Source organism: Oncorhynchus mykiss, chromosome 25, assembly GCF_057628025.1.
Source record: "Oncorhynchus mykiss isolate SJ-2025 chromosome 25, ASM5762802v1, whole genome shotgun sequence".
NCBI lineage: Eukaryota > Metazoa > Chordata > Actinopteri > Salmoniformes > Salmonidae > Oncorhynchus > Oncorhynchus mykiss.
The window spans coordinates 82,443,060-82,455,118 of record NC_143046.1 but is presented as its reverse complement, the minus strand read 5'-3'; the positions used below and the strand labels follow the sequence as shown (position 1 = coordinate 82,455,118).

The 12,059-nt window shown below is 44.9% G+C and overlaps 1 protein-coding gene across 3 annotated transcripts; it reads left to right on the top strand.

Moving 5' to 3' along the window:
* On the top strand, window positions 1-12,031 carry tulp4b (TUB like protein 4b). 3 transcript variants are annotated; one of them, XM_021585311.3, is made up of 16 exons: window positions 1-99; window positions 1,056-1,149; window positions 1,587-1,856; window positions 2,254-2,382; window positions 2,632-2,793; window positions 3,097-3,277; window positions 3,456-3,563; window positions 3,727-3,890; window positions 4,221-4,445; window positions 4,721-4,955; window positions 5,131-5,275; window positions 5,526-5,670; window positions 5,896-5,989; window positions 6,155-6,298; window positions 6,434-10,095; window positions 10,346-12,031. In XM_021585311.3, exons 2-16 carry the CDS (start codon window positions 1,132-1,134, stop codon window positions 10,460-10,462), a joined length of 5,799 nt encoding a protein of 1,932 aa, XP_021440986.3. In that variant the 5' UTR covers window positions 1-99; window positions 1,056-1,131; the 3' UTR covers window positions 10,463-12,031. The 3 variants fall into 3 exon arrangements, with proteins under 3 accessions (XP_021440986.3, XP_021440984.3, XP_090077417.1); XM_021585309.3 differs by having other exon boundaries at window positions 4,721-4,976; XM_090221291.1 differs by having other exon boundaries at window positions 4,721-4,976; window positions 10,320-12,031.
* The last annotated feature ends 28 nt before the right edge of the window (window positions 12,032-12,059 follow it).

The following is a 12,059-nucleotide window of genomic DNA, read 5'->3' as shown; positions in this document are numbered from 1 at the left end:
ATATACATCATTGTTGGCAACGCGACTGCACCTTATCATTACAAGTATTTGGTGTTCTGCACAGATCAAGGATATGACAGCGACCTTATATTTGATAAAGTGAGTTCTGCACCGTGTGCTCTTTTGTTGTGTGTGTATGTGGCATGTATATGTTGTCAGTTTTGCGATTGGAATTGGTCAGATAAAGAAATACGAAAGAGGAAAATCATCCGTTTTATACAGGTTCCTCGAGATCTCCTCTGATTCCATATCAACGAAGAGCGGTGATGAGGGTGATGGCTTTCATTTCCATGCATTATCTTAATTCACTGTGATAGCGCGAATTGATTGATCCATTGAGTATCCATCTAATTGTAAATATGGAAAATATAGCCGATGGGTCGCCTACTGAATTTTTATATTTATAATATATATATATATTTATATATATGTATATGTATATATTATATATTATATACGTTCGCTTGCCATAAGGTTTTTTTTATGTTTCCGTGAATTCATTGGAATCTACCAGTTCTATTGAATCAGTATCGTGTTAATGACGTAACAGACTGATCTCAGTACCTATGGAGACACGAACGCAAGAGTGTTCGGTTCAGAATGTGCAATGCAGTGTTGCATAAAGATCATGATTCTAGCTTGCCATTCCATTTAATAGCTGAGAGCAATATTCATTTCAAGGTTGATGCACTGAATGGACAAGGCAGTGATTTTCCTGTTTAAAGACTTCACCTATTCGATTGAATCTATAGCGTGTGTACAGGCTATTGCTATTATTGGAATCTATACATTAGCTTAAGCCTAATTCATTCTTTAACTTTACATTTTTTCTTGACATTGAATAGTCATCAAACTGCATTGCCTCATACTGTAGGTATTTTTTCCTGACACTTGATTGGAATCACATGAAGACATAGGCCTATGTAATGGCCCTGTCATAGGGTACCAATCAGGATAGACATTTCAAGACCTGAGGCCCAAGCCCTCTTGGTGTAGTAAACTGAATGCTGTGAAACCTTTCAATTATATATTATTTTCTCTTTTCGGGACATTAGGAATTCTCTTGGTCTTCAGTGCACCATCTGCATGGAAACATGGACACCACCTACAGAGGAGGAATTGTAGTCAACAATGTCCAGGAACTGTGAGGTGAGTAACATGTGGGCAATTGTAATTTATTTTGTATTCTATTCTACGTGTTATATTACCTGGTCATATATAGCTGAGTAATATTGAGTTATGACTTGACTGTATAGGACGGTTTAATAGGCCTACCTCTTGGAGAAATAACCTAAGCACTTTAGCCTACCTAATGATCTAGAATAAAGTGTATGTATAAAAAACAAACAGAAAACAAACAAAGAATCAAGCAAGTCAGTCAATTAAATTATTTGTATTTATTTCATTTAAACAGTGAGTCCCATTGAGACCGAGGTCTCCTTTGCAAGCGAATCCTGCATAACAAGACCAGCAGCAATTACACATTAAAAGTTAGAGACACAAATGCTTTAATCAAGAACATAGGAAACCCAAAAAACACACACAAATAAAGGTTACTATGTTCTCCTCCTCTGTTTACCTCCTAGCCTGGTCACTCAGTAAGGATGTTAGCTGCTGTGGAACATGGTCCCATCCTCTGCAGCGACTCCAACATCCTCTGCCTCTCCTGGAAGGGCCGGGTCCCCAAGAGCGAGAAGGACAAGCCGGTGTGCCAGCGGCGCTACTATGAGGAGGGCTGGTTGGCCACAGGGAACGGGAGAGGGGTGGTGGGCGTAACGTTCACATCCAGCCACTGCAGGAGAGACAGGAACACACCTCAGAGAATCAACTTCAACCTGCGAGGACACAACAGTGAGGTGTGTGGGCCGGCTTTGTCATTTTTGTGTTTTCAATATCTTATTAGGCAGAGAACTGGGCAACCATTAGAAAATCATTTGATGTGTGTTAGTGTGAAGTATGTGTAGTATGTAGATATACAATAATTTGATGTGTGTATATATATATATATATGCATATTCAATATTTTCTCTGAAAACGTTCAATTATTGTGTAGCTTTTGTCAGAGCTCACATCTGTGCTGACTGTACCATCAGCAACTGGGGTGGAGGAAATTCACTGTTTTGTTGTTTTTCCCATCAGGACAGTGTAGGCCTATGTCATGTTGAATATTGAACTGTATTCCACATTCACATTCCTAGACAGACCCCTGTGTTGGTGGAGTGTAATAGCAGTTGCATTGTGTTTTCTCTAAAGGTTGTGTTGGTCCGTTGGAATGAGCCCTTTCAGAAGCTGGCCACGTGTGACATGGAGGGAGGCATCTTTGTTTGGATTCAATATGAGGGACGGTGGTCTGTGGAGTTAGTGAATGACCGCGGTGCCCAGGTAAGTTTGTACCTGCCCAGGTAAGTTTGTACCTGCCCAGGTAAGTTTGTACCTGCCCAGGTAAGTTTGTACCTGCCCAGGTAAGTTTGAAGTCATCAACACACACACATTACCATTTCATATGAAATGCACAGTCATCATCAGAGTAATATATCAAGTGATGGGAAGAATATTAGTTAAAGATATTTGTGAAAATATTATGTATTGATGTATGTATGTTTACTCTTACCTCTCATCTTTCTCCATCAGGTGAGTGACTTCACATGGTCTCATGACGGCAGCCAGGCCCTGATCGCCTACCGGGATGGGTTTGTCCTGGTGGGCTCGGTCAGCGGACAGAGACACTGGTCCTCAGAGATTAACCTGGAGAGCCAGATCACCTGTGGCATCTGGACACCTGATGACCAACAGGTAAACCGCCTCAATCAATCAATGCTCTACATGTATTAATAAAGCCCTTATCACACCTAAAGAAAACACTGTTACATGTATTACACTTTTACATACAGACACAATTACACCTGATGTATTAAATCATCTGTTGGTTTCCAGGACACAGATGACGTCTAGTCCTGGACTAAAAATAATGTGGGACCCTGTTACACCCTATAATGGAGAATATTTTGTTCTTAGTCAAAGGCTTAATCTACGTCCAGGAAACTGGCTCCATATACGCTTTCTCTCATGAAATCCTTCCTGCCCACTGTACTTCAGGTGTTGTTTGGTACGGCTGATGGTCAGGTGATAGTGATGGACTGCCATGGTCGTATGATCGCCCACGTCCTCCTGCATGAGTCAGATGGCATCGTCGGCATGTCCTGGAACTGTCCCTGTTTCCTGGTGGAGGACAGCACAGAGAGCGACACCGACTCTGATGACAATAACCCACCTCAAGGTAACATATTGTTTTAATGCTAAAACAAAGAAAAAGGGAATCTCTGTTTTATACCTCTCTCTAATGTACCGGCTAACGTTTTTTTTTATTACCACTGCTTTGAACACTATAATTGTGCACTACGATGGTGACAGTACATTGGCCAGGAGGCTAATGTGTATATTTTTCTCTCCCCTAGTACGTAACCTGAAGCCCCTTCTGACAGTCAGCTTCATATCAGGAGACATCAGTTTGATGAACAACTACGATGACCTCGCTCCTACCGTCATCCGCTCAGGACTCAAAGGTACTGACTTTATCAATCTTCTGTGTGTGAGCCAACCAAATGTCTTAAAGTGAAGCAGTTTGCTGTCGTTAAGAGAAATAATGTACTGGGGAAACCCACCACTGTGTAATATAAAGATACTCTACAGTATGAACGTGATGTGACTGAAGCCTCTCCTCTTCAGATGTAGAGGTCCAGTGGTGCTCGCAGGGGGACCTCCTGGCAGTAGCTGGGATGGAGAGACATGGTGTCCCCGGACTCCCCTCTGACTCTATCATGAGGAACGCCCTGGTCAAGTTCTACAATGTCCAAGGAGAACATATCTACACGTTAGAAACACCTGCCCAGGTGAGCTCCCCTCTGATTTCATCCTCTGAAATGTTAGTGTGATATTTACAAACTTGTTGTAATCTGTTTGCATGGCATAATTTCAACCAGTTTTGCCTTCTGGGTAGGTCCTCTAACACATATAAGTCAAAGTATATAGGACATCTGAAATCTTCAACCAATAAACACAATGCTAACAGGAATTAAACTTAATATGAAATGTTGTCTTGCCACACTTCCAAGTCTCGTTCAGTTCAGTCGGCTATGGAGAAAACCAGAAATCAAGGTTCCATACAATGTGAATACAACAGGGCTGACTGGGAACCTGCCTTGTCAACCTTTGCCTTGCAGCGCCCCATCACCACCATCTGCTGGGGCCATAGAGACTCTCGTCTGTTTCTGGCATGTGGCCCGGCGCTGTATGTGGTGCGAGTGGAGCACCGGGTGGCCAGCCTGCAGCTGCTGTGCCAACAGGGCATCGCCAGCGCCCTGCGGGAGGAGAGGGACGTGGGCAAACTCAACATGCCCTCCTTACTCTGCTCCTATGTCACCACCGCCTTCATACCCACCATCAAGGTAGAAGGAGATTTATTCAGTTGGCTACTGTAGGCTATTATCTCAGCTCAAAGACATCTGGACCTGTTCATTTCAAAATCACATCACCCCTTGGTCATAACCCTTTAATGTTTGTAGATCTGTAAGGTGCAAGGGATGTGCTGGAAGCTCCATCAATACCCTGATTATACCTATTCAGACTCTAAAACTCTAAAGGGCTAAGGGGCCAAGGGAAGGAGTAGGGGTAGGATGTGAATTGGGAACCAACTGTTAATGCTCTTCTCTTGTTTCTCTAGCCTCCCATTCCTGATCCCAACAACATCCGGGACTTTGTCAGCTACCCCACTGCTGGCAACGAGAGGTTGCACTGCACCATGAAGCGAGCGGAGGACAACCCAGAGGCAGGGGGACCCTGTTACACCCTATACCTGGAACACCTAGGGGGGCTGGTGCCTATCCTCAAAGGCAGACGCATCAGCAAGCTACGCCCAGAGTTCATCATCATGGACCCCAAAACAGACAGCAAAGCAGGTGGGCTTGGCACAGGAAAAGGTATTATAATGAGCTTTTAAAAAATTGATTGTATGTTAGACACAAACAGCTACCCCTACTATTGTTTTTCAGAAGTTCTACAGTTCTGACCTGTTTAGGTTGAATCATAGATCATTTTTTATTTGTTGTTTGTATGTTTGTTTGTTTATTTCAGACGAGGTGTGTGTGAATGCTATGATCTCCTACATGACTGACAGCTGTAACTGTTCCGACTCCAGCGACATTGAGTTGAGTGATGAGTGGGTTGGAAAGAAGTCGCCTAAACTATCCAGAGGAAACAGGTCTCCCAAGCATTCCAGGTATCTTTTATTACAGTGGTCTAGATTCTGCAGGAATGACATTATAAGATTTCTGTTTACCATATTCAACTCTAATCCTAAACATTACCCGTCGCTGATCCATCTAATTCAAAAGCTTAAGCTTCCTAAATATGTCATACTGGTATTTATCATTTGATTTGTTCTAACTTGTTGTAACGACAGTGTTTATTATTTAAAATTAGTCTATTTTGCCCTTATTTGCCATTGGTTTTGTTGTTTTCTGGCGTAGAAGGAACATGGAATCAAGAAAATCTCCCAAGACGTCTAGGACTAGTCAGGAAGGGCTTCGATCGCCAAGGTTACCAACGAAGAAGCCTCTGATTCGTTCTCCCAGTCTGACACGTCGAGAGATGTCCATGGATGGAATCTCTGAGGTATTATCTGAACATGTGTTAAGTGGAAAGTTCATTGTGATTCTATTGGCTGAAACTGCTGTTTTCGCTAGTTTCAATTTTGCCACTTCCACAGCCGGAAGTAAATCAGGTAGCTAGCTAGCTAGCACATACGATATTTGGTTCTGGGTTCTGAGATCATCTTTCATTTGGTTAAAAAAAGTCACCAAATAATCCATCTGCCTTTTTATTTGCCTGGTTTCACAGCATAATTACCTGGCTCAAGTCACGTCCAATATTTGGGGGACTAAGTTCAAAATTGTGGGACTTGCTTCTTTCTTACCTGCTAATCTGGGTGCAGGTAAGATCACTACAATGTGAGAAGAACAAAATGTACACATTAAATCACACATTGCCCAATTTGATGTGTTTAACTTTTTACGTTTTTACTTTATTTTGACTGCTATTTACTTCCTGTCATTTCTCTGTCAAATTTGACCAAAGACAAAGTTTCTCTCCATTTCAGTTATCTATAAGACCAGTTTGCTCCATCTACAACCAAGGCAGATGACAATCTACCTTCCAGAGGTGCGGAGAATATCACTTGACTTCATGAGCCTGCCGGTCTTTAACCCAAACGTCTTCAGTGAGGATGAGGATGACTTGCCAGGTATGAATGAAGGAAAGAATTGGATTTCACTGGATTTTTCAGGATTATTGAATACAGGATTTTCAGAATTTGACATTTGTGTGGATCAATGTGTATGTTGATGTAATTCATAAGAGTCCCTGACTTGTGTTTCAGTAACGGGACCATCTGGAGTGACAGGTGACAACCCTCCATGTACGGTCAACATCCCCATCGCGCCCATCCACAGCCCCGCCCAGGCCATGTCCCCCACTCAGAGCATTGGTTTGGTCCAGTCCCTGCTGGCCAATCAGAACATTCAGCTGGATGTCCTGACCAATCCCACGGCTACGGCTTCAGCAGCAGCAGCAGCAGCAGCAGCAGCAGCGGCAGCAGCAGCGGCCTCAGCCTCTGTTCTGGGGTCTGATCATGGTCAGGATGCTGTGGCAGTACATTACAGTGGGACTCTAGGAAGGTACTCTAACCCAGGACAGGTGATATTTAATGGGCTAGAGATGGGTCCCCTCCTGGCTGGAACATTACCTCCACCTCCGCCTCCACATAACCTCCCCCAACAACCTCACCAACAACGTCCTCAGTCACAACAGACCCACCAACAACAGCAGTCCAAACAACCACAGCAGATACAAACGCAACAGCAGCAGCAGCAGCAACAACAGAGGATGCAACATCAACAACTACAGCACCAACAACCACAGATTCCACAACATCAACAACTACAGCACCAACAACCACAGATTCCACAACAACATCAACAACTACAACAGCTTCACATACAGCAGATCCAACAGCAGCAGCAGCAACAGACTCAGCAGCACCAAGCACTGCAACAACAGTACCAACAACAACAGGCGGCACTGCAACAGCAACAACAGCAGATCCAACAGCAGCACCAACACTTGCAACAGCAGCAAATCGCTCAGCAGCACCAGCAGATGCAACTGCAGCACGAGCAAATGCATCAGCAGCAGCAACAAATGCAGCAACAACAACAGCAGATCCGACAACAGATTATAGAGATGAGGCAGCAACAGCAGCAGTTGCAGCAGCAGCATCAGCAGATACAACAGCAACACCAACAGATGCAGAGACAGCACCAACAAATGCAGCAGCAACTAAAGCTGCAGATCACCTTGCCCCCTCCGCCTACTGGCTACCCCACCATCTCTTTGCAGCAGTTTCAGGTACCCCACCCCAGTCCAGAGTTGGGACCAGAAAGAGGACAGCAGGGCCATACTCAGAGCCATACTCTGGGCAGGCCAAGTCTACCGCGATCCAGGCCTCCATCATTCATTGATGTAGACAGCATACGGTCTAGACCTCCTTCCTTCCTTGAAGCAGACACATCAAGATCTAGGCCGCCGTCATTCATCGACATAGACACAATACGGACTAGACCTCCTTCTTTCATTGATGTAGATACCGGTACATTGCGATCTAGACCCCCGTCTTTCCTCGATGCAGACTCCTCCCGATCTAGAACTCTTTCATTCATAGACACAGACACACTACGGTCTAGACCTCCTTCCTTCCTTGATGCAGAGACTTCCCTTGAGATCCAGATGAGGAAGGTGAACGCTCCCCCGCCCTACCCAGGAACCGTAGTGTCTGCAGCCACCGCCACAACCTCCACCGCTCCTCAGACTCTCATCACCAACTGTGACAACCCCAACATACTGGTCACAGCAGACCCTTGTCTGAAGAAAGACGAGTTCTCACTCCATCCAGTTGGTCTCCAGTACCAGATGGGATACGAGAGGATCACAACCTTTGACAGCAGTGGGAATGTAGAGGAGGTGTGTCGCCCTCGCAGAAGACTCATACGCAACCAGAACGCCTACGCTGTTCAAGGCATGGGAGGTTCTGCCACACTTAAAGTCACCTCATCGTCTGACAGTAAGAAAATCCATCTTCCTTACAGCTCAGCGACTCTAAGCCGCCTCTCGGTGCCACGATACTCCATACCCAGCGGAGACCCGCCCCCCTACCCAGATCCAGCCAATCAGGTCAACATTAACACGACAACACTTCCTCCTCCCCAACGCATGGACAGTAGTCACATGATTCACGCTACCTTGCGACGTGACAGGCGAGATGGGGAATCCCGCTTGAAGGTGTCCCAGATGGTTGATGCTTCAAGGACTCTACCGTCCAAGTCGAAGATCAACAGTGCTGCCCTAGCGCTCTCTTACCAGCAGAGAGTGCCAACAGCTCTGTATACCTGCACCCAGTGCAGCAGCAACAGCAGCAGCACCAGTGTCAGTGTTAGCGGGGGTGGGAGTAGCAGCAGTGGCATTGCAGGAGGCACTGTAGTGCGACAGGATTTCCCACCAGGAAAAGGTGCTCATCACAGCACCATCATTGTCCACTCCAAAAGCACTTCACCTCTTGCTTCTCAGTCATCGTACAATCTGCTGAGTCCTATTGATAACAGCAGGGATAGGACTGTATACGTGAACTCTGCCTTTACTGAAGACGAGGCATTAAGTCAGCAGTGTCGTCACCTGACTCTTGGGGAGGTTAGTTTGACTCTGAAACGTCCTCCGCCATACCAGTGGGACCCAAACACCGCAGAGGAGTTCTGGATACCTCAAGAACAGACTATCTTAGCTCCCCCTCCACCACCAACACACAAACCCCCACCCCCACTCATCTTCAGCAATGCTCAGCACCTGGACATGACGCGGCTGCCTTTCCTACTCTCAACAAAACCCCCCAGCAGCCCAAGCACTGTTACTTTCCCATCGGGTTACCAGATCTCCCTGTCACCTTTCCCTCCAGGGGGAGGTCAGGGTGGACCCCCACTCCAGTCAATGCAGAGCCCTCCACCACCCTGCCCTCCCAACGAAGTAGTTGCCCCAGTTCCCCAGTTCACCCAGCAGGACCCCAACTTGGTCTTGCCACCTGGATACCCTCCCAACCTTGCCAACCTGGCTTGCTGCCCTCTGCCACCGATGTACCCAGGAGCTAGCTCCTGTGCCGGGCTTCAGCTGCAACCTGTTAGCCTGCACCCCTGGAACCCCTACAGCCTACCCATGCAAGACCCCTCAGGCTCTGCCACCCTGCCCAGCAAGTCTCATCAACTGTTAGAGAAGCCAGTCCTCTCCCCATCTCCTCCTACGGTTCCTCCTCCCCCACCTCCTTCACTTCCTCCTCCACCTCCACCAACCATGCTTCCAAAACCCAAAAGCCCTACAGAGGAGCTGACGGAATCTGCCAGTAGCTTCCAGGAGCCGTCTTCTCTAAATGAAAGCCCTGTTCCAGACCGGCAGGGGACTGACAGGTTCAGCAAGAAGAGCCGTAAACGTCTGGACAGCCGAGCTGAGGAGGCAAATATGACCACCGTCTCAGAAGGAAAATCCAAAAAGGAAGGGCGCGCCCTCTCCGACTTCAACTCCCTCATCTCCAGCCCCAGGCTTGGCGGCAGGGACAAGAAGAAACCCAAAGGCCAGAGGGAGCAGCTGAACAAAACCAAGAAGCTCAACAGGACAAGTACCACCAGCGAGTTCCAGGACAGTTCCGAGAGTGAGCCCGAGCTCTTCATCAGTGGAGACGAACTGATGAACCAGAGCCAGAGCTCCAAGAAGGGCTGGAAGAGTAAGAGGAGCCTGAGGATGGCCAGTGAACTGGAAGAGATCAAGTGCAGGAAGGCCAATGAGAGAGAGGACCGCGGGCTGGGCAGCCAGGGATTCGTCTATGTCATGGCCAATAAGCAGCCACTCTGGAACGAGGCAACACAGGTCTACCAGCTGGACTTCGGAGGACGGGTCACTCAGGAGTCTGCTAAGAACTTTCAGATCGAGTTGGATGGCAGACAGGTAAGATTTTGCTTTTATTATTTTCAGAAACCTGGATGATTTGTTAATAACGGCAGTTGTATATAAGTTAGAATTCTAAAATCAGTGTAGTTTTGTTGTTGCTTAAAATACCAACTGTCACATTGACCTCTTTATGGCTTAGCTGAGTCAGTACCCATCGAGCTCCAGGTAGACATTGAGCGATGAAAACAGGCCTTCCTCAAAGCGTTATATCTGTTTTCCAGATTTTTTCCCCCCTTTCTTTCTACAGGTGATGCAGTTTGGCAGAATCGATGGGAACGCCTATATCCTGGATTTCCAGTATCCTTTCTCAGCAGTGCAGGCCTTTGCTGTGGCCTTAGCCAATGTTACTCAAAGGCTTAAGTGAGAGACTGCTCTCACCCAGCAAGCACCACATATGTGTCATATATATGGATCTGTTCCAACCTATACTGGTGCATAATGACAAAATAATCAGAGATGATGTTCCTGGGTCCTGTAACATGGGACTGTCAATTTAGTGCTTTGCAAGGACAACACGGTTTATGGGGCTATGAACAGTGGTGTAGTGGAGGGTAAACGCACGTAAACACCGTTTACACACCTTCTTTCTTTTGCGCGAGCTGAAATATGCATTGAAAGTATAGGGTGCGTTACTTCAGCGTTTACCCACCTATTATTATTTTTTTTTTACAACTACATCACTGGCTATGAAATACACTTTAGTAAGCCTCATATAAAAACATTTTAGAAGGTAAGTTGCTCTCACTTACCGTATCTATGCTTCGGATTTAAAACCTGCCCTGTGGAGAAGTGCAATTTTAAAAGACCTGATTAAAGAAAAATTGCAGTGCTGGACAAAAGTGTTGAAATGATGCATTGTGGGAAAGGAGACCATATTGATTGTGGAAAGACAACAAGATGAGTTTGAAGGTATTAGAGTTTATTTAGAAGTTATTTATAACATCACTTCTATGAAGTGATCCTATAGGAATATCCACATTTCCCTAAGTTGTGCCATTATTGACAAGCCATTATGTAAATGTTATTGTATGACCACATACTCCCGTACAACATTAATTGGAACACATTCATAAATAAATTGTGACACCTGTATATTAGACCTAACTTTCTGCCAATCATCTCTTTTAGTAGACCCTATGAAAAACAAAAATTGAACGCATGTGTAAATCCTTATCAAAAATGTTAAAATGCATGGATCACGTTATCTGGGACAAAGTTTATACAGTAGAGATCTCATCTGCTGCCAGATCGGTCAACTCATGTTAAATCATACAACAACAACAACAAAAAAGACAAGCTAACCTCTGAATTAATGTAACGTTATGGTGTATAAACTTGGTTGGCTCTGTGTTTTAGTTAGTCATTGGTGGTGTTTAAAGATGCTACTTGAACATTGCATTTGAATGTGAAGTGCTTTGCCTCCTTGGAGTTGCTGCTGCTTTTTGATAGAGATTGTCCGCATTAGTGCTAATAGTGTCACATGGTATTGAAGACATCAAAGTTATCATTTTTATATTTTCAGATTTTAATTTGTTTTTGATTGACTGATTAATTTGTGAACATGTTGTTCAGTAATTAACATGTCTGGTGCTGCTTTTTTAAAAGTATATCTGCAGGTTTATTTGAAAAGGTATTGTAGACAAGTTATGTGATGATTCAACTATTCAATGCTTAGCATTGCTACTCTACTGTGTCATACAGCAAGACTTCAATGCGTATTATACAATAGAGACACTGTGTGTGGTGTGGTCATTGTGTTATTGTCATCACCACCTAAATTAATATTATTGTATTGCCTAGATGGATTTTTCTTAAATTTTTTTCAATTGTATACAATGATTTTTGTCCAGACTATATATCAGAAGATATATCATTAAAGATAGGTCTAACTGATTTCCAAACACTTAATAAAATGTATAACATTGAAAACACATATCCATGTCTCTTCTGTGTGTGTGTGT